The 20,170-nt window shown below is 43.2% G+C and overlaps 1 protein-coding gene across 2 annotated transcripts in view; it reads left to right on the top strand.

Annotated features, from left to right (window-relative positions):
• The window catches only part of FGGY (FGGY carbohydrate kinase domain containing), a 384,196-nt gene that overhangs the window by 345,703 nt on the left and 18,323 nt on the right, over window positions 1-20,170 (top strand). For both annotated transcript variants that reach the window (XM_033917103.1, XM_033917104.1), the window contains one exon: window positions 13,209-13,270. In XM_033917103.1, coding sequence (XP_033772994.1) covers window positions 13,209-13,270 — 62 coding nt within the window. The remainder of the gene's footprint in view (window positions 1-13,208; window positions 13,271-20,170) is intronic.

Genomic DNA, 20,170 nt, shown 5'->3' with positions numbered 1-20,170 from the left:
GCTGATGATTTCATTGTTGTATCCACCAGTACACCCAAGTCTTTTTCAAGATTACTCTCCCCTAGCAATGTTCCCCCCATTTTGTAGCTGAACTTCGGGTTTCTTTTCCCTTGCATTTTTCTATGTTAAAGCACATTTGCCATTTGTTTGCCCACTCTTCCAGTTTGCTTAGGTCCCTTTGCAGGTCTTCGCACTCCTCTGTGTTCCTAACTCTGCTGCAGAGTTTGGTGTCATCAGCAAATTTTATAACTTCACACTTCGTCCCCGTTTCCAAGTCGTCGATAAATATATTGAACAGTAGTGGTCCCAGCACCGACCCCTGCGGAACACCGCTCGTGACTCTCTGCCAGTCGGAGTATTGGCCCTTCACTCCAACCCTTTGTTTCCTGCCGTCCAACCAGTGCCTGGTCCATCTGTGTACATCCCCTCCCATCCCGTGGTTCCACAGCTTCTTAAGTAGCCACTCATGGGGCACCTTGTCAAAGGCCTTTTGGAAGTCGAGATAAATGATATCTATGGATTCCCCTTTGTCCATCTGGCTGTTTATCCCTTCAAAGAAGTGCAGTAGGTTTGTTTGGCACAATCTTCCCTTGCAGAAGCCATGTTGGCTCAGTTTCAGCTGTCCATTTCTTTCTATGTGTTCACTGATGCTATCCTTTATTAATGCTTCCATCATCTTGCCCGGAACCGAAGTCAAGCTCACCGGCCTGTAGTTCCCCAAGTCACCCCTCGATCCCTTTTTAAAGTTAGGTGTGACATTCACTAGCTTCCAGTCCTCCGTTACCTTCCTAGTGCTTAAGGATAGATTATAGATTTGTCGAAGTGTGTCCGTTATTTCCGTCCTCAGTTCTTTTAGTATCCTTGGGTGGATTCCATCTGGGCCCGGTGATTTGTCAGTTTTCAGTCTGTCTATCTGTCAGAGGACATCCTCATAGCTTACCTCTAAGGTCTCCAGTTTTTCATCCTGATCCCCACTTATGGTCTCCTCGGGAGAGAGTCTTATCCAACTGTTATTTTTTGTAGTACACAGGATAGGGTGGATACCTTGGAGGCTCTGGAGAGCTCGCTTATTAAACCCCAGTCTATGTTGGCACTTTACTGGAGAGGTAGACACTAGACAATGGCACGGGGACAAATTTTTCCATGTCCTCGCGGGAACTCATTTTCCCATCCTGTCCCCTTGAGTTCTTTTCCTGTCTCTGCCCCATACCTACAAGCTCCATCTTCATCTGCACAAGCCTCAAACACTTTTTTTTTTAAGTGTTTGAGGCTTGTGTGGTTAAGGCAGAGCTTACAGGAATGGAACAGGGACAGCGACAAAATTTGCAGGGACAGGATGGGGAAATTGAGTTCCTGCGGGGACAAATCTATCCCCGTGTCATTCTTTAGTACAGTGGTTCCCAACCCGGTCCTAGAGGACCACCAGGCCAGTCGGGTTTTCAGGATGAGAGAGATCTGCATATAACAGAGGTGCCAGGCATGCAAATCTGCTCCATGCATATTCATTAGGGCTATCCTGAAAACCAGACTGGCCTGATGGTCCTCCAGGACAAGGTTGGGAGCCACTGCTCTAGTAGACACTTCCCATCTTTGATTTTTCTAGGAAAGGTTTTAGGACACCATTATTAATATATTATTTATGAAGGGGCATCTCTCGTAATAACCCACCTAGATTATTAGGATAGAGCGGGCCATAAATGTTTAAAAATAAATATGCAAATTCAGTGCTATAAAATTATCCCTATAGAGCTCCCATAGGAGACCATTAAGACTTTTGAAATCTTTGGCCATTTAGATGATCTTCAGTGGGTGGAAAGATACTCTGGGCCCTATATTCACACTGTAAGAGGCAGCCTTCTTAAGTCCCACGGACGCTGGTGACTAGCATTTCAATATCCAGGGATTTTGTGACCAGCTATAACTTAACCAGTTAAGTCAATATTCAGTGCTGATGGCTACGTTAATAGAGGGCAAAGATAGGACTGCTATTTATACGGACTGATTTGCCCACTAAACGTATCTGGTCAGTGTTGAATAATGTCAGTATTCGCGTAATATCGCCAGTTAACATTGCGCAGCAAACTGTGAATATTCAGCAAAGATAACCAGTTATTTCTCTCTGAATATCTGCAGTTAACCAGTTAAATGCTATTTAACTGGTTAGCAGCCAGTTAAATAACTTTGAACATTAGGGTGTATGAATCCAAATGACCATTTCTGATGCAATTCCCCGTCGGTGATTTGCAAATATGAATTATCCGTTGCTGTGAAGATAAATAAGCAAGTGTAAGTTGTATAAACATGGAAACCGTGTACAAATTATTTGCACAGCTACCGCATACTCTTTGATACGCTGTCCTTGATGAGACTCCTGCTTTCTGTTCTCAGCTGGTTTTTTCCCTCTCTCTCCCATTGGGCTTTCAGTGTATGCCACAGGGGATCCTTCTCCTCTGCTATCCCACTGTCAATTGGTGTACCTCAGGGCTCTCGCTTGGGAACTCTCTTTTCTCCATATATACCCTCAGTGCAATGATCTTCTCCCATAGTTTTCAGTATCACCTCTATACCAACAACTCCCAGATCTACCTATCCACACCAGATATCTGTACAGGAATCCATATCCGAGTCTCAGCTTGCCTTTCTGACATTCCCTCCTGGATGACTCACCGCCATCTAAAACTGAATATGGCTAAGACTGAGCTCTTTCCATCTAAACCAGGGGTGTCCAACCTACGGCCCGAGGGTTGCATGCGGCCCCGTGAAGTATTCTGTGTGGTCCCGGTAGAGGGCAATGCAGTGTTTTCCTCTGCTGCCCCTGGGTGTTTACCATCTTGCTGGCTCCCTCCTCTGTCTTGCTGCAGCGTTTGTGATTTCTGTTGGGTTTCTCTCTACTGTTCTTCTGTTCTTCTCTTCTTTCCCATACCCCTCACCCTTTGGTTTAGTATTGTATTAAAATTAATTTTTTAAAAAAAATAGAGCTAAAATAATCTCTTATATTTTATGCGGGTGTAGATGATTGTTTTATTGATTAAAGGAGAATCAACAAGAAGACACAAGAAGTGGGGGGTATCAAGGAGACTCAAGGCATTTAATACTGACTAATAATCGGGTATGTGGAAACAAAGGGATGGATATTCAAAAGAGTTTATGCTTAGCAGCAATCACAAAAACATATAAACCACTTAGCCATGAATATTTATTAGCACTATACAGATAGGACCAGATTCAATAAATGGTGCTCAAAAAACAAGCGCTTACAAAAATAGGCACTAAGGGCCTGATTCTCTATCTGCACCTACATTGTAGGTGTGTAGGCATGCTGTAGTCAATCAACTAGTAGGCGGGGATTGTAGAGTTGCGCCTACAGTTTGCTATAGGCATTTGAAGTGTAGGCCAGCATTTTCCAAGCCTACATTTCGCATGTCTACCATGTGCGTCTAGAGGTGCATAGCGACATGTAAGCAAGCATAAGGCAACTTCCGGTGCAAACCATGCCTCCACCTGCCTTACCCGTGCTTGTGTGTCGCTATGCGCCTTCATACGCCTGAGGTAGTCGTGAGGTACGTATGTTAGTACAGCGCACCTAATCTATTTTTTTACAACGTGCTCAGCCATTGGTTAGTTAGGTGGCAATAGTGCGCCTACCGTCGCCTAACTTTAGTGCGTGCTATTGAGAATTTGGGCCGAAGCGCTATTCTTTAAAGGGCGCAGATTTACACCCGCCGAAACCTGGTGTAAATGCTGGCCTCAAAGTTAGGCGCACTGAAACCGTATTCTAGAGCTACATGTGCCTGGCCACACCCCTTTGGAGTTAGGCGTCCTGCCTTATAGAATCGCATGCAGCCAGATGCATGCACAGATTTTTAAGGGGTGCCAATTAACATCAGAAATTGGTTGTTAGCACCCAATTAATGATGGTTAAAAGCTCATTAACTAATTAATTGATGCGCACTTTTTGGCAGCATGTGCAAATTTGAGCGTTATATGTAGAAGGCAGAGGGTGGGCATAAATGGGAAGTTCTCCGGCTCGGTTCTTGGGCCCATCTTATTTAATATCTTCATAAATGACTTGGAAGAAGAAACAACAAGTAATATAATCAAGTTTGCAGATGACACAAAACAATGTCGGGCAGTTGGGTCACAAAAGGACAGCGAAGAACTCCAGAGAGATTTGAACCAGCTAGAGAAATGGGCGGAAAAGTGGCAGATGAAGTTTAATATAGAAAAATGCAAAGTGATGCACCTGGGCAGGAAAAACAAGGAACATGAATATAAAATGTTAGGTGTAACATTGGGCAAGAGCGAACAGGAAAGGGACCTGGGGGTACTAATAGACAGGACCCTGAAGCCGTCGGCTCAATGGCAAAGAAAGCAAACAGGATGTTGGGCATGATAAAGAAGGGAATCACGAGCAGATCAGCGGACATCATAATGCCGCTTTATAGAGCAATGGTCAGACCACACTTGGAATAGTGTCTCAACACTGGTCTCCCTACCTAAAGAAGGATATAACACTGTTGGAGAAGATGCAGAGGTGAGCCACTAAGCTAGTAAAAGGCATGGAGAATTTGAGCTACAAAGAACGCCTCGGAAAACTGGGATTGTTCACCCTTGAGAAGAGAAGACTACGAGGGGATATGATAGAGACTTTTAAAATACTAAAAGAATTTGACAAAATAGAGCAAGAAACATCGTTATTCACATTGTCAAATGTGACTCGGACAAGAGGTCATGGACTGAAACTGAGGGGCAACAGGCCCAGGACATATGTCAGGAAGTTCTGTTTCACACAGCGAGTGGTGGACGCTTGGAATGCTCTCCCGGAGGAGGTTGTGGCGGAGACCACCATTCTAGGATTCAAGGGCAAGTTGGATGCACACCTTCTTGCAAATCACATTGAGGGATACGGGTAAACAAGGTCTTCATCAGAGAACACCTAGCTTAGCCTCCGCGTGTGCGGGTCGCCGGACTAGATGGACCTAAGGTCTGATCCGGTGAAGGCATTTCTTATGTTCTTATGAATCCAAGGGATAGTGAGGCTGAATATTCTTACAGACTACTACAGCACTATCTGAATTGTGCTGGGGTGAAACAAAGCAGAGCCTCTGAATGCCACTTAATTCTACAGGTAATCAGCAATGTTTAGCTGCTATCCACATATATGTTTATAGTTTTACCAATTTTGTACTTCGCTTAGTAAAACTAAATAAGCGATTCATCAAATTAAAATAAAACTTGAAACTTATTAGTTTAATTTATGAGAGCACTACTACTAACTATCGTTACTATAGCATTACTAGGTGTATGCAGGGCCAGAAAAGACAGTCCCTGCTCTACAGACCTTACAATATAGTCAAGACAGACAAACAGGAGAAATCTGTCTTGTGCGACCCAAGTTTAAAAAGCCAATCGGCGCTGATAATTGCCAATTAACACTTGATAAACACTGGTCTTGCAAAACAGTGCACCAGTTCAGAAAGTCTGCTCTAGGCAAACAGAATAGCCAAATTGAAAGCTAGAAGTTTGCAATGGAGGCTGTGGTGTCGCGAAAGGGTGAACCGCCACGGGAGCCATCTTGGCTGTGGTGCCGGCACCTCTCCTCCTTTCTACCTACCCACCTCTTCAAAATCTTCAGCGGCAGCAATCAACATCTCCTAGCTGCTGCTTGCACTGGCCTCAGCTGTCCTGATGTCACTTCCTGGTCACGGGACTAGGAAGTGACATCAGAGGGAGAGCTGAGGCCAGCTTAAGCAGCAGCTAGGAGATGCTGCTCGCTGCTGCCAAAGATTTTAAAGAGGTACGCAGGAGAGGGAATGTACAATGGAGAAGAGGTACACGGAGGACGCGCAAGATAGAGAAGAATGCGGGGACACATGGCACGATGATGCCAGGTGCCACCACCCAGGCGCCTCCTTTAGGGTTACCAGATGTCCGGATTTCTCCGGACATGTCCTCTTTTTAGAGGGCATGTCCGGACGGTTTTTCAAAACCCGTTAAGTCTGGGGCGGGACGTGGGCATAATGGGGCGGAGATGAGTAGAACTGGGCGGGCCTGGGGGGTAGGTCTATGGGTCTTGATTTTGCTTACATAAAATCTGGTAACCCTAGCCTCCTTCCCTCACTACACTGCAGAATGGAGGAGAAGGGCATGGATAAGAGTGATTTTCCAGATACCTAGAGCTTATAAAAGGAGTTCTCTATTTGTAGAACAGGCTTTACATGTGGAAAAACCTTTACAAAATGACTCAAGTTAGAACTTATTAGCATGTGAATTCAAGAGATCGTTTCTACATGATGCTCAGGAGAGGCAGCACGTGAGAAGTTCCAGATTATTTTTCTTTTAATACAAGTTTAAAGCTACACTGGTAAGGGACCCCCGCTTCAGTGATGTCTAGTGCTACTGAAACAATACAATGATGGTACCTGAAGGGTGGAGAGGGGAAAAGTTATCTTCTAAGGTCCTCTTTCTTTTAGATCTCTTGTGGGATCTGGTTACTGCACTTTTACCTTCTCTGTAGAGAGTTCCAGAAATAAGTCCACTCCATACATGGTCAAGTAACTAACTCCAAATTTAGGAGTAACCCAGCTAATCAAGATGAGTCATAGGAAAAGAAACACGAGGTAATTATAGTTTTGTCTACCGATGTACACTAGTATATGCAACTACTTTACTCTCTTCCTCTCCTGGCAAGAAGACTTGAATCTCCCTTGTGTTCCTCTCACTCGCACCTTTCTGGGCTCTACAGGCAAATTTCCAGGACCCTTGAAGAATGAACTGATAGTATCCCCTTCCCTTTGGGGCTACTGGAGTATCTCCTAAGAACTGAGTCTACCTGGGACTCTAATGCTCCTTCCTGTCCTTAGCTAGGGTTTAGAGGGGCCTCCAGTTCTTTTCTTTCATCTTGTGCCAGTCCAGCATTCAGGCTAACTTGGTAGATAAAAAAGAACCCTTCCCCAGGGCACATTTTAAACATCCTATAGCTATTTATAAAGGCAATCTTGTTTCTGGTATGAATTCTTTTTTTTTTTTTTTTTTAATGTCTTAGTTTTTGGAATTCATATCTTCAACTGTGTGTTATCGCCAATTAGGAATATAAAAAAAGACGGGTAACTCATCATCCAATTGAATCCAGGCCAAAAATGAGAATGCTGTGAGTATTGGGACATGTGACATGTCAGAAGGGGTATTCTCACTTCAGGCAATCTTGTATGGGTGAGTCATGAGTTTACTGGGGGCATCATCTTCCTCAGCTCTGACACTGGGAGGGAAGGTTACAGACCATGAATGCAGTCTTTCACTCATCCTGCACAGTACCTCTTTTTTTTCCTGCGTCACCCTTTCGCCTGGCCTTTAGAAACGATGGTCAAATGTGACTTTCAGGGTTTTATTTATAGCACTGCCATTGTGGAGAGCTAAAAAAAGAGCAGCCTATATTAGCCATCTCATAAAACATTTTTTTTTAACTCATTGTATAAAGAAAAAATGTCACAATGGCATACAGTAATAGTAAACAAAAGAATTCATCTAAATTAAATTAAGATTGCATTTTGTATATGACAGAGGCTCTCTGAATTTGATTTTGTCTTCTAAATCAGTGTCTCAAACTTTTTTAGCTCTAGCACACTAAACAGAGCAAAGGGTTTTTTTTTGTGGCCCATTAGAATTGAAATTATAAAACTGCAAAACCAGCAAAAAATTAAATTTGAGAGTTATTTATTTAAAGTTCTTTAAGTTATGTATGGGTAATTGTAATAACAGTGAAACTAAAGTAGGTAGAATAGAATTACTAATCAATGCAGTGGATCTGCTTGTTTTTGAGGGCAAATTAACTGAAAATGCGGCTCGATAGTTGACCAGCAAACATGCATTTCATCATCCACCATCTGCAGTCAGTCTCCTTTTTTTTTTTTTCGCTTTAATTTCTGTCAGAGTTGAAAATCCAAGTTCGCAAAGATAAGAAGATCCAAACAGTAACAAAGCCTTGACTTCTTTGTTGCCCAAGTCAGGGTAAACACTGCACAAAAAATAAAACTAAAATGACTTGTCGTTAGTTTTCAAGGACCAATCAAGTCAAAGAATGATGCTTGTCTGAGTGGTTATATCCTTACGCACGCAGACGCTCATAACATTGATAGACTCTTGCGTGCCCAACGCAAGGGTCTATGTATGTATATGTCATCTATTCTAGTGCATACTTATGAAGGGAATTTTTAAAAATAAACTTCTCCCTCCGTATTCACTGGGATAGAGTATTAACAGAACCACAAATACAGGAAAACCGCAAATAACTTTTTCATATGTTATTCTCTGTTTTCTATTAAAAACCATCATGAATAACATGATGGGAGACCTGGCAAAACACGGTGAAGAAAGTGCTGGGAATCGGCGATTTTCTCTGTAAACGCTTGGAATCAGCGATTTCTCTATGCAAGCTGATATAATTTGGGGGGAGGAGCCAGCAAGTTAAAAACCGTGAATAATCGAAATCGCGAATACGGAGGGAGAAGTGTAAAGTAAAATTCTGGAATCTCTTCGGGCACACAGTTTGAGAGACACTCTTCTAAATTAATTAGATTTCTCTTTGTACATGTGAGCGAAAGTTAAAGCTATTGGATGAAAATGTTTAAAACCATTTAGCCCTTTTTCAAGCGCAGCTGGCCATTATGTCATTTTCTATGGCTACAGAGCAAACAGTGACACTATGAAGTAATGAAGCGGCCACATGATGTAGCTGAAACCTGGTTGACTTTTCCTTTAGCAGTTGCTTAGATTATTTTGAGATAGAGTTAGTCAGTTTATAGCTAACCATTTGCCGAGTCCATAATTATATTCAAGCCAAGAAGCGCAAAATTATAGCCTTGTGCAGTACAAAAACATAAAGATGGAAACCACGTGCACCACCATCTGGTTTTGCTGTTTAGGGAAGCACTAAGGGAAGGGCAGTGAGGAAAGGTAACTTATAGCAGGAGGTCAAATTGAAAGCAATGGAAGCAAAACCCGGATGTCTTAATCCGTCCTCCTTTTTATGGAGCCATAGGATAACCTAGCTTTGTCTGAAGTCTACTTTGCCTTTCAAAGCCCCAGAACTGTTCTGGGGGGAAAAAACTGATTGGAGCACTAATGGGACCTTTATAAAAGATATAGCGGAATTAGAAAAGATATAGGGCTCCTTTTACTAAGCTGCGATAGCGTTTTTAGCGCGTGCAGAATTGCCGCATGTGCTAAACCCGCGCTATGCAGCTAGAATTAACACCAGCTCAATTAACACTGGCGTTAGCATCTAGCGCGTGCGGCAATTAGCGCACCCTAAAACCGCTACCTCAGCTTAGTAAAAGGAGCCCATAGAGAAAGGTGGCATAAATGATAAAGGGGATAGGACGACTTCCATATAAGGAAAGGCTAAAGAAGAGAAGAGATGACTAAGGGAAAATATGATAGAGGGTTATAAAATACAGAGTGGAGTGAAAGGAGTAGATGTGAATACTAAGACTAGGGAGCACGCGATAAAGCTACTAAGTAGTAAATTTAAAACAAATCATGGAAAATATTTCTTCACACAACGTATAATTAAATTCTGGAATTCATTGCTGGAGAATGTGGTGAAATCAATTAGCTTAGCAGGGTTTAAAAAAGGTTTGGATCATTTCCTAAAAGAGAAGTCCATAGGCCAGTATTGAGATGGCTTGGGGGGAAATCCATTGCTTCTTCGTAGGATAAACAGCATAAACTCTGTTTTACTACTTGGGATCTAGTTTTTAGAAGATGAATATTGCTTTTAGAACAAAGTTGTCAGTACATGAATGTGTTTTTGAAGCCCTTAGTGGAAAAAATCCCCTCTTATATACAGGATACCACTGAAAGATTGGAGAAACTGGGGCTCTTTTCCCTGGAGAAGCGGAGACTTAGAGGGGACATGATAGAGACTTACAAGATCATGAAGGGCATAGAGATAGTAGAGAGGGACAGATTCGTCAAACTTTCGAAGACTACAAGAACGAGAGGGCATTTGGAAAAATTAAAAGGGGATAGATTTAAAACCAATGCTAGGAAGTTCTTCTTCACCCAGAGGGTGGTGGACACCTGGAATGCGCTTCCAGAGGGCGTGATAGGACAGAGTAGGACAGGTTTTGGGGTTCAAGAAGGGATTGGATGATTTCCTGAAGTAAAAGGGGATAGAAGGGTATAAATAGAGGATTACTATACAGGTCCTGGACCTGATGGGCCGCCGCGTGAGTGGCCTGCTGGGCATGATGGACCTCTGGTCTGACCCAGCAGAGGCATTACTTATGTTCTTATGTCACTCATTTTCTTCAGTTGCTACATACATATTCGGAGGGGTTCACCGCAGGAGTAATGGCAACTTTAGACATGAAGTCATTATATACCTGTTTTCCTTCAGCAAGAAGCCCTTGAAGTGGTGGAAGAAATGTTAGATTCTAGGGAACGTCCATGTATGGTGCCCACCGAATTTTTGATAGAATTTACTTCAATTGCTATGAAGAGGAATTATTTAATTTGGATAGTAAATACAATCAGCAGATATCTAGGGTAGCTTTGGGGGGCTTCTTTCATCCCATCTATTGCTAATTTATACATGGCCAAGTTTGAACAGAAATGAGTATATTCTGCTAAAGGTTCTGAATATGTGAAAATGTGGATCAGGTTCATTGATGATATTTTTGTACTGTGGACTAGCACCAGTTTATTTATATTCCCTCACATATCTGGGAATCATGCATCCTACCAACCACTCCTTTCTCTTCAAAATACTAGGCAAAATGCTGGTCAATTATGTGCGCCTCATGCTTAACTGAGTTGAGCAAGATTGCATAGGATTTCATGTAGCTTTTTGAACTGCAGTTTCTGTAAATTAGTATTTTTACATTTCTGTAAAAGGAATCATGAAAACGATGTTTACCTAACATCACTGAAAACCTATGCTGGAAATTTTGCATTGGGAGAAAACCAATGCTCAAGAGGCATTTCAGATTTCTGTAGACAAAGGCTGCCAAAATGTAAGTTAATTTAGGCCCTCTTTTATTAAGCCATGGTAGAGGTTTCTACCATGGTCTGGGGCACTCCAGGCTGCGGTAGAAACCTCCACCGTGGCTTAGTAAAGGGGGGTTTAAGATTTTATAACCTGCACTTTCAACAGAAGGACTTTACAGAGTGGGGTACAATAAATAAAATACACTTCTTCCTCCATAAGAACATAAGCATGGCCTCTGCCGAGTCAGACCATGGGTCCATCATGCCCAGCAGTCAGCTTCCGCGGCAGCCCCCCCTAGGTTCACGATCTGTAAGTGATCTTATACCTAAAATATTCTATTCCCTAATCATTTAATATCCTGTAGGTAACCCTCTAACTATACCCTTCAATCCTCTTTTCCTTCAGGAAATCATCCAATCCCATTTTGAATCCCATAATCGTACTCTGCTCTACCACCTCCTCTGGAAGCGCATTCCAGGCATCCACCACCCTCTGAGTGAAGAAGAACTTCCTAGCATTTGTTCTGAATCTGTCACCTTTCAGTTTTTTTGAATGTCCTCTTGTTTTTGTTGCCCCTGCTAGACTGAAGAATCTGTCCCTCTCTAGCTTCTCCATATCCTTCATGATCTTATAAGTTTCTATCATGTCCCCTCTAAGTCTCCGCTTTTCCAGGGAAAAGAGCCCCGCTTCTCTAGCCTTTCAGCATATGAAAGGTTTTCCATGCCTTTTATCATTCTTGTTGCTCTTCTCTGGACCCTCTTGAGTATCGCCATATCCTTCTTAAGGTACGGCGACCAGTATTGAATGCAGTACTCCAGAAGCGGGCGCACCATCGCCCGATACAGTGGCAGGATAACTTCCTTCGTTCTGGTAGTGATACCTTTTTTGATAATGCCCAGCATTCTATTCGCCTTCTTTGAGGCCGCTGCGCATTGTGCCGCCGCCTTCATTGTGTTATCCACTAAAACCCCCAAGTCCTTTTCCAATTTGCCTTCTCCCTGCACCATTCCCCCCATCGTGTAGTTATACATCGGGTTTCCTTTCCCTATGTGCAAGACTTTACATTTCTCTACATTGAAGCTCATCTGCCATTTGTTTGCCCACTCACTCAGTTTGTTCAGGTCCCTTTGTAGTTCTTTGCATTCCTCCACAGTTTTAACTCTACTGGAGAGTTTCATGACGTCCGCAAATTTTATAACTTCGCACTTCGTCCCTGACTCCAGGTCATTTCTGAATATATTGAACAGCAGCAGTCCCAGTACTGACCCCTGCGGTACGCCACTCGTGACCCCTTTCCAGACGGAGTAGTGTCCCTTTACTCCTACCCTCTGTTTCCTGTCTGCCAGCCAATTTTTGATCCATCTGTGCACTTCCCCTTCCACCCTGTGGTTCCACAGTTTCCATATTCGCAGTTTCCATATTCACGGTTTCAGCAATCACGGTTTTGATTATTCGCGTTTTTTAGCTTTCTGGCTTCTCCCCCCAAATTACATCAGCTTGCATAGAGCAATTGTCGATTCCAAGCGTTTACAGATAAAATCGCTGATTCCCAGCACTTTCTTCACCGTGTTTTGCCTCTCCTTGAGGAACAGGCCGAGTCTCCCACCCGTGTTATTCATGGTTTCACCATATTCATGATGGCTTTTAATAGAAAACAGTGAATAACATATGAAAAAGTTATTTGCGGTTTTTCTGTATTTGCGGTTCTATTAATCCCCTATCCCAGCAAATACGGAGGGAGAAGTGTAGATACAAAAACAGATTCTACCTACCCAAATGTAGTCCACAAAACTCATAGTATTGCCCCAAAAACATGTTTTCAATCGACAAAACATTGCACAATCCGGCACACTTTTCACCGCTCCGGAAAGTTATTCCAAAGGACTGGTGCAGCACCCAAGAAGTGTGGTTGGGTGCATAACGACTGAAATTCCTTGAGGGTGGAAGATGCAGAGGCGTTAAAAAGGTGCGGGGAAAGAGAAGGGTGGGGGAAGGGTGCCGCTGCCCTGGGCGCTGCTCACCCTTACTACGCCACTGACTGGTTGCGATTTTAGAAGATGTTTGTCAACTAGTTTGACGCGTGGCACATTTATTCTGGTGAATCATAATGTCACGTCCTTCTTATTACCAGAGCACAGTGTTCAGCTGTTTACTTGCTCATCGTGGACCCATCACAATTTTCAGTCCAGTAAAAATGTGTGCCCCTTCTCTTTTTCAGGAGGCGATGGAAAGAATGGGAAGAATAGGAAAAGTGGTGTGGCCGAACCAGGAAGACAGAAGGTAATTGCATAGATAGTGGCTCAAAGCGCCTATAAATGGCGTCTAGCTCCTAGTCGCCGTTGAGAGCGATTGCCAATCGTCCGCCAGGTGCCATTTATAGGATCACGCCTAGTAGCACCTAAGCATTCTAAGGCAACCAGTAGGCATTAAAACCTTAGTTGCACTGCCATTTAGAATCCAAAAAACAAGGTAAATAACCCCACGGTAGATGCACAGCAAAACAGAAGTGGGGAAGGAACTGAACGCGTCAACCTGTGATGATGCAGAGTTTGCTGTGCACAGTCCTAAAAACAGAATTTAAAACATTTAAAAACATATACAATGGTATATCAGTCTTATATGTCCTTCCAGTGATATACCATTGTAAACTAAACTAAACTAAATCTTGGGTTTATATACCGCATCATCTCCACAAGTGGAGCTCGACACGGTTTACATGGTTTGGGAAAGAACGGAACTCCAATGGAATTATATAAGTAAGTAAGAAGAGAAGTTAGGTCTAAGAGTACCAGGGAGGGGACGGGGTTACATTTTGGAGAAGAGCCAGGTCTTCAGATGCTTACGGAATAGTAGAAGGGAGCTCAAGTTGCGGAGAGGGGAAGAGAGACTATTCCAGAGCTAAGCGATTCTGAAGGGGAGGGAGGACCCAAGTTTACCAACGAGGGAGATGCCTTTTAAGGAGGGGTAGGATAATTTTAGTTTTTGCATGGATCTAGTGGAAATTGGATTTGAAGAATTCCAGGATAGAGGAATATGAGGAGGAAGGATGCCGTGGAGGATCTTGAAGGTTAGGCAGGCACATTTAAAGTGGACCCTGGAGATAACAGGAAGCCAGTGGAGCTTGGACAGGAGCGGTGAGACATGGTCAAATTTACTTTTTGAGAAGATAAGCTTAGCCGCGGTGTTCTGGATTAGTTGGAGTCTATGGAGGCTTTTCTTTGTTAAGCTTAGGTAAATGGAATTGCAATAATCCAATCTGGAGAGGATGATGGATTGTACGAGGACGGCAAAGTGTTTTTGGTGGAAGCAGGACCTCACTTTCCTCAGCATGTGAAGGCTGCAAAAGCATTTTTTTATCAGGGAGTTGAGGTGGTCGTTGAAGGATAGTGAGGAGTCTATGGTGATGCCCAGAACTTTGCTAGAGAACTCCAACTGTAAAGAGGAGCCTGTGGACAATGGTATGGAGGTGGGTAGTTGGTCAAGTCTAGGGCCGAGCCAAAGTAGTTTCGTTTTGGACTCATTCAATTTCATTTGTACAGTGAGGGCCCAGGATTGAAGGTTGGTTATGCATGAGGAGATGTTTGCTGCGAGATTGGTGAGGTTTGCGTCGGTCTCGAGGAGGACCAGGATATCGTCGGCGTAAGTGTAAAGTATTTCTAGGGGGGATAGGTGGAGGAGATTCAGGGAGGACATATAAATGTTGAAGAGGATAGGAGATAGGGGGGAACCTTGTGGGACTCCACATGTCGGTTTCCATGGGGAGGATGAGGTGCCATTCTTGGTAACGGTGTAAGAGTGAGAACATAAGAAGTTCGAGAACCAGTCAAGGACTGTGGAGCTAATGCCTATCTCAGAGAGTTGGAAGATTAGAATGTCATGATGGACAACGTCAAAGGCTGCAGAGAGGTCGAATTGAAGGAGAACGGCAAATTTTTTGTGAGAATGAAGTTGTTGAATCTTCGAGATTAGGGAGGCCAGGAGGGATTCAGTACTGAAGTTGGGTCTGAAGCCGTATTGATAGGGTAGGAGAATAGAGAATCTTTCCAGGTAGGATGAGAGTTGGGAGGAGACGATGGACTCAAGCAGTTTGGTTAGGGGAGGAATGTTTGCTATTGGGCGATAATTGGATGGAATGGATGGATCTAGGTCAGCTTTTTTCAGTAGAGGGGTCAATGCAATGTGTCCCATTTCTGGGGAGAAGAGGCCCGATAATAGGGCAGAATTTATGAGTTTGGTGAGAGATGAGATGGCCTGTGCGGGTATTTTCTCAAATAGATAGGATGGGAATGGGTCCAAGGTGCAGTTACAGGATTTCAGTTTCAGGCAGATCTTGAGGACCTGCGATTCAGATACTTGCTCAAAGGCAGTCCAGGATCTGTTGACTGGGACAGGGGTGGAGACATTTGGAGTAGGATTGGGGGTGGCGGACACCAGAGAGTTGTAGGAAACTGCGGGAGGGAAGGAGCTTCTTAAGGAGGTGACCTTTCCATTGAAGAAGTTTGCTAGTACATCGGCTGATGGGGAGGAGGGAAGTATAGAAGGGTTGTTGTTAGGAGTTAAGGAGCGCCAGATATTGAACAGCATACTATTCTGGTTGTTTGATCTGGAGATCTTGTCACCATAGAAGTTTTTCCTAGCTTTTTTGAGTATATTGTTGTAGAACTTAATGTTGACTCTCCAGGTTTGTTTGTCTGTGGGGGATTTAGATTTTTTCCAGATGCATTCCAGGGATCAACATTTTTGCTTTAGTACCCTGTGGTATGGGAGGTACCAGGGGGCCTTACGGGAGTAGGAGATGGTTTTGGTGGAAAGTGGGGTGAGAGAGTGGTAGGTGGATTCTGAGAGAGTAATCCAGTTGTGCCAGTTGGTTACTGAATCTGTAGGCTTAGGTTTGGATGAGAGATTGTTGAGAAATTTGGACCAGAACTGATCACTTGAAATTTTCTTGCGGAAAGTAATGGTCTTAGAGGTATGGGGTGAGGTTCCAAGGTGTGACATGAAAATGGGGAGACAGAAGGCTCCTAAGAAGTGGTCGGACCAGGGAACGTGGTCCCAACGGGTGTCATCGGTTGAAGTTTTGTAAGCCGTAAGATCGAGGAAGCTGATGAGGTCTAGTGTGTGGCCTTTTTCATGAGTTGGAGAGGAGGCAGGGGGGGAGAAGCCAAGAGAGGTGAGGAAGTTATTGAATTCAGATGCATCTTTGCTGGTGGTGTCATCAAGGTGGAGATTGATATCTCCAATGATCAGTAGTCTTTGGAACTTAAGGAACGCGTTAGATATGGTCTCGAAGACAAGTTCGGAGGTATTGCTCCAGGGGGTGGGCGGGCGATATAGTAATAAGATACCCAGTGGGTGTAGATGGAGCTCATCATTGACTGAGGCTAACATGTATTCTAGTGAGCGGTGGCTGCCTTTTTCGAGAAGCTGAACATCAAAGAAAGATTTGTAGAGGAGTGCCAGGCCGCCTCCTTTTCGGTTTAATCTAGGAGAAAAGAGGCCTTGGTAGCCCTGGGGGCATAGCTCGTTTTGTGTAAATAGATCGTCTTTAGCGATCCAGGACTCCGTGATGCAGAAGAATCCAGGATCAGAATCTGTATATATTTTTAAATGATGAGTCAAAATGTTATGTGATCTTAGTACCGAGGTACCCCCCTCTTCAAACCCAGCATGCACCCTAAAAGAGGGAGAAAAAGCCTCAGACTAATGTACTAAGATACAAATATAATTAGGCACACAATTGCGTAACTGTGCTCTCCCTTTGTAGAATTGGAGGGATAACGTCTCGTATAAAATTTTTCCATGTAGAAAAGTATGCGCGTACTTGTATGTACCTGTGTGTGTCTGTGTTCTGGGGCCAAATTTGGTGTGAACAAAAATGAGAATGATTTAAAAGTAATTGAATATTTTTTTACATGCACATCCAGGTCAGGATTAAGGCATGTGTCTAGGTCCCAAATGTTTAGGAAGGGCTCTCTCCAAAGTGCTAATTCAGTGACCTCAAAGACATATTTTAGCCCTGGTAAAGCTGCTGCTGACAGAAGGAAGAATGTAGTCAGGGAGGGGTCCGGAACCACTACTGCCCACAGGGGTCTGATTGTTCCTCCCACCCTCAAGTTGGCTTGAGGATCCCACAAGCAGCACTTCTTGCCTGCTGGATTTCCTCTGCTGTTCAAACCACATGAGACACCACCTGTGAACGTTTTATTACTTATGGGGGCCCAAAAGCCCAGATTCTGTATAGGACACCAGTCTCAGCGGCCGCCTAAGAAGCGGCTAAAAATCATGTACCAGCACTCTATGCAGAATTGCTTCTGCCCTGCAGAACAGATGCCAACACCCCTGCCCCCTCCCCCCCCCGCCTTTTAATTATAAAAGTAGATGTGCTAGCTGAGCTGATTGCGGCACGGGAATCTCCAATCAGCTGATCTGGCAGAACTCCCTGAAACCGTGGCTTGATTAGCGCAGAACACAATCACTCTCCTCCCCAGACACACCCCCTTTGCCAAAAAATAGATTCAAGGCTCCTTTTACAGAGCCACATTAACGATTCCAGCACGGCAAATGCGGCAAAGCCCATTCAATTCCTATGGGCTTCATCACATTTAGCGTGGCTTTGAAAAAGGAGCCCTTAGTGTTTTAGCGCATGGGAGGCATGCACAGATCTATTTTTTTTGCTGAGGTAAACTTATGTTAGTGCTTACTACAGCTTCGTAAAAAAGCCCCTGAATTTTGACCACTAAAAGTAACTATTGAGACAAAAAATTGAAACGAAGGGAGAAAGGATAAGGGTACAATATTAAAAATAAAAAGAAGAGGTACAGGGGAGAACATCAGGGAAGTGGGGTTGACTGGAGCAAAAAGGAAAGAAAAAAAACCAAGCCTTGGACTACTGTAGAGAAGACCCCACTCCTGTCCAAACTTCACTGGCTTTCAGTAATTTCCAGGGTTCACTTTAAATGCGCCTGTCTAGCTTTTAAGATCCTACACAGCATCCTCCCTCTCCTAATTCCACTATCTTGGAACTCCTTGAGTCCTGATTCCACCAGATACACTCAAAAACTTAAACTATCCTTCCCCACGCTAAAAGGTATCCACTATGTGGGAAAATTAGGGAAATCTCTCTTCTTCAGAATCACCGAGCTCTGGAATAACCTTTCTGCCCCACTAAGGAATCTGGGCTCCTTCCAACTATTCCGAAAGCATCTGAAAACTAGGCTATTCACAAAAATGTAATGCTCTCTTCTCCCCTATACTCAACCTCCAACCCCATTAGGCTGTTCCTTCCTTACATTAAGCTCTTGTAAACCACGCCGAGCTCCATAACTTACTTGCTCCACTTCATCACTGACACTGAAACCGTGGATTGAAGACAAAGTTTTATTTTATTTTTCTTTCCAGCTTATGATTTATCTTTAATCTTATCTATTGTTTTGCCTTTTGTCTTTGTTTTGTTCTATTTCTATCATTTAAATTTCTCCAGAATTCTACTGTTCAACGGCTCCCCCTTCTGCTTCTATTCCTTTCTCTCCTCTCTTCTACCTTCCAATGTATTTAGATCAATGCTGTCTTGTTAAAATGTTTATTTTATTTTTATTTTTCCTCTAACTCTACTTTTCACTTCTCTATTACCCTCCAGGTACTTTAGTTAGATTGTGAGCCTTCGGGACAGTAAAGGGAATTTTTCAAGTACCTTTCTTATTTCTAATCTTAATGTATATTTTCTGTAAACCGCTTAGAACCTAACGGATGTAGCGGTATATAAGAAATAAATTACATTACATTACATATATAAACTTAAGGTTTAGTTTAGTTTAGAAGACAACAAAAAGAGGCTCTGGAGATGTCACAACCCACTGATGGATACGAGTCTTTTATTTGAAGGAAACCAATTAAAATATATAAAGCCAAAACCAAACAAATAAAAGACTCGTATCCATCAGTGGATTGTGACATCTCCAGAGCCTCTTCTTGTTGTCTTGTTGACTGGAGCAAGCATCTTTACTTTTTTTTATATTGTTGGGTTTTTTTTTCCCTTTATCAATCATAAATCTCATAAGCGTCTTTAAAGAGAAAAGTTTTTAAGACTGATTTTAAAGTTATTTAAACTGGTTTCTTGCTGTAGGGTAAGGGAAAGTGCGTTCCAAAGTGTTGGCACAACAACCGAGTAGATGGTGTTGTAGGAAAGCTATTGGATTGAAGGAATGGTCAGTAGATGTTGCTGAGATGACCTAGAGGATTCGTAAGGAATTAAAAGCCTGTCAATGAACATGGGAGAGTGATTGAGTTGAACTTTAAATGCTAGTAAGAGTTTTAAATGAACTTTGGACGCCCGACAGCTAAGAAGCCTAGCAAGACGTCCAGAAACCCTTCTTAAAAAATCAGTACTTGGACGTTTTGACGAGAAAAAAACATCCAAGTGCCAATTTATGCCGTTTTTTAATGTCTTACCCCCCTCTTTTACTAAGGTGCACTAACCGATTAGCGAGCGCTAATTGAATTAGCATGCACTAAACGCTAATGCGTCCATAGACTAACATGTATGCATTAGCGTTTAGCGTGCGCTAATGGTTAGCGCACCTTAGTAAAAGAGGGCCTTAGTGTTTTGAAAATGCCCTAGATCAGGGGTGTCAAAAGTCCCTCCTCGAGGGCCGCAGTCCAGTCGGGTTTTCAGGATTTCCCCAATGAATATGCATGAGATCTGTTTGCATGCACTGCTTTCATTGTGTGCTAATAGATCTCATGCATATTCATTGGGGAAATCCTGAAAACCCGATTGGATTGCGGCCCTCAAGGAAGGACTTTGACACCCCTGACCTGTGTTCATCATACTTCTGGTATGTGAATGTTCTAATATGTTGCCTATTAGGAGTTTCATCGGTATTGTTCGGACATCATATCATATCTGTGCGATATGAATATTCCTCCATGCTGCCTATAATGATGCTTCAAATCTATCCCACTGATATTTATCATATTTCTGTTATAAATATTAAACAACACTGTCCCCAAGTTCTATAAAAAGTGCTAAAAATTGTGCACGCACAATTTAGGGCCTCTTCTATCAAACCACGCTAGTAATTTTTAGCGCAGAGAGCCGCACTGAATGCCCTACGCTGCTCCCGACACTCATAGGTACTCTATGAGCGTCGGGAGCAGTGCGGGCCATTCAGCGCGGCTCAC

This window comes from Geotrypetes seraphini, chromosome 12 (assembly GCF_902459505.1).
Source record: "Geotrypetes seraphini chromosome 12, aGeoSer1.1, whole genome shotgun sequence".
Classification (NCBI taxonomy): domain Eukaryota; kingdom Metazoa; phylum Chordata; class Amphibia; order Gymnophiona; family Dermophiidae; genus Geotrypetes; species Geotrypetes seraphini.
The sequence above is the reverse complement of the archived record's forward strand: the minus strand, read 5'-3'. Positions and strand labels throughout refer to the sequence as shown.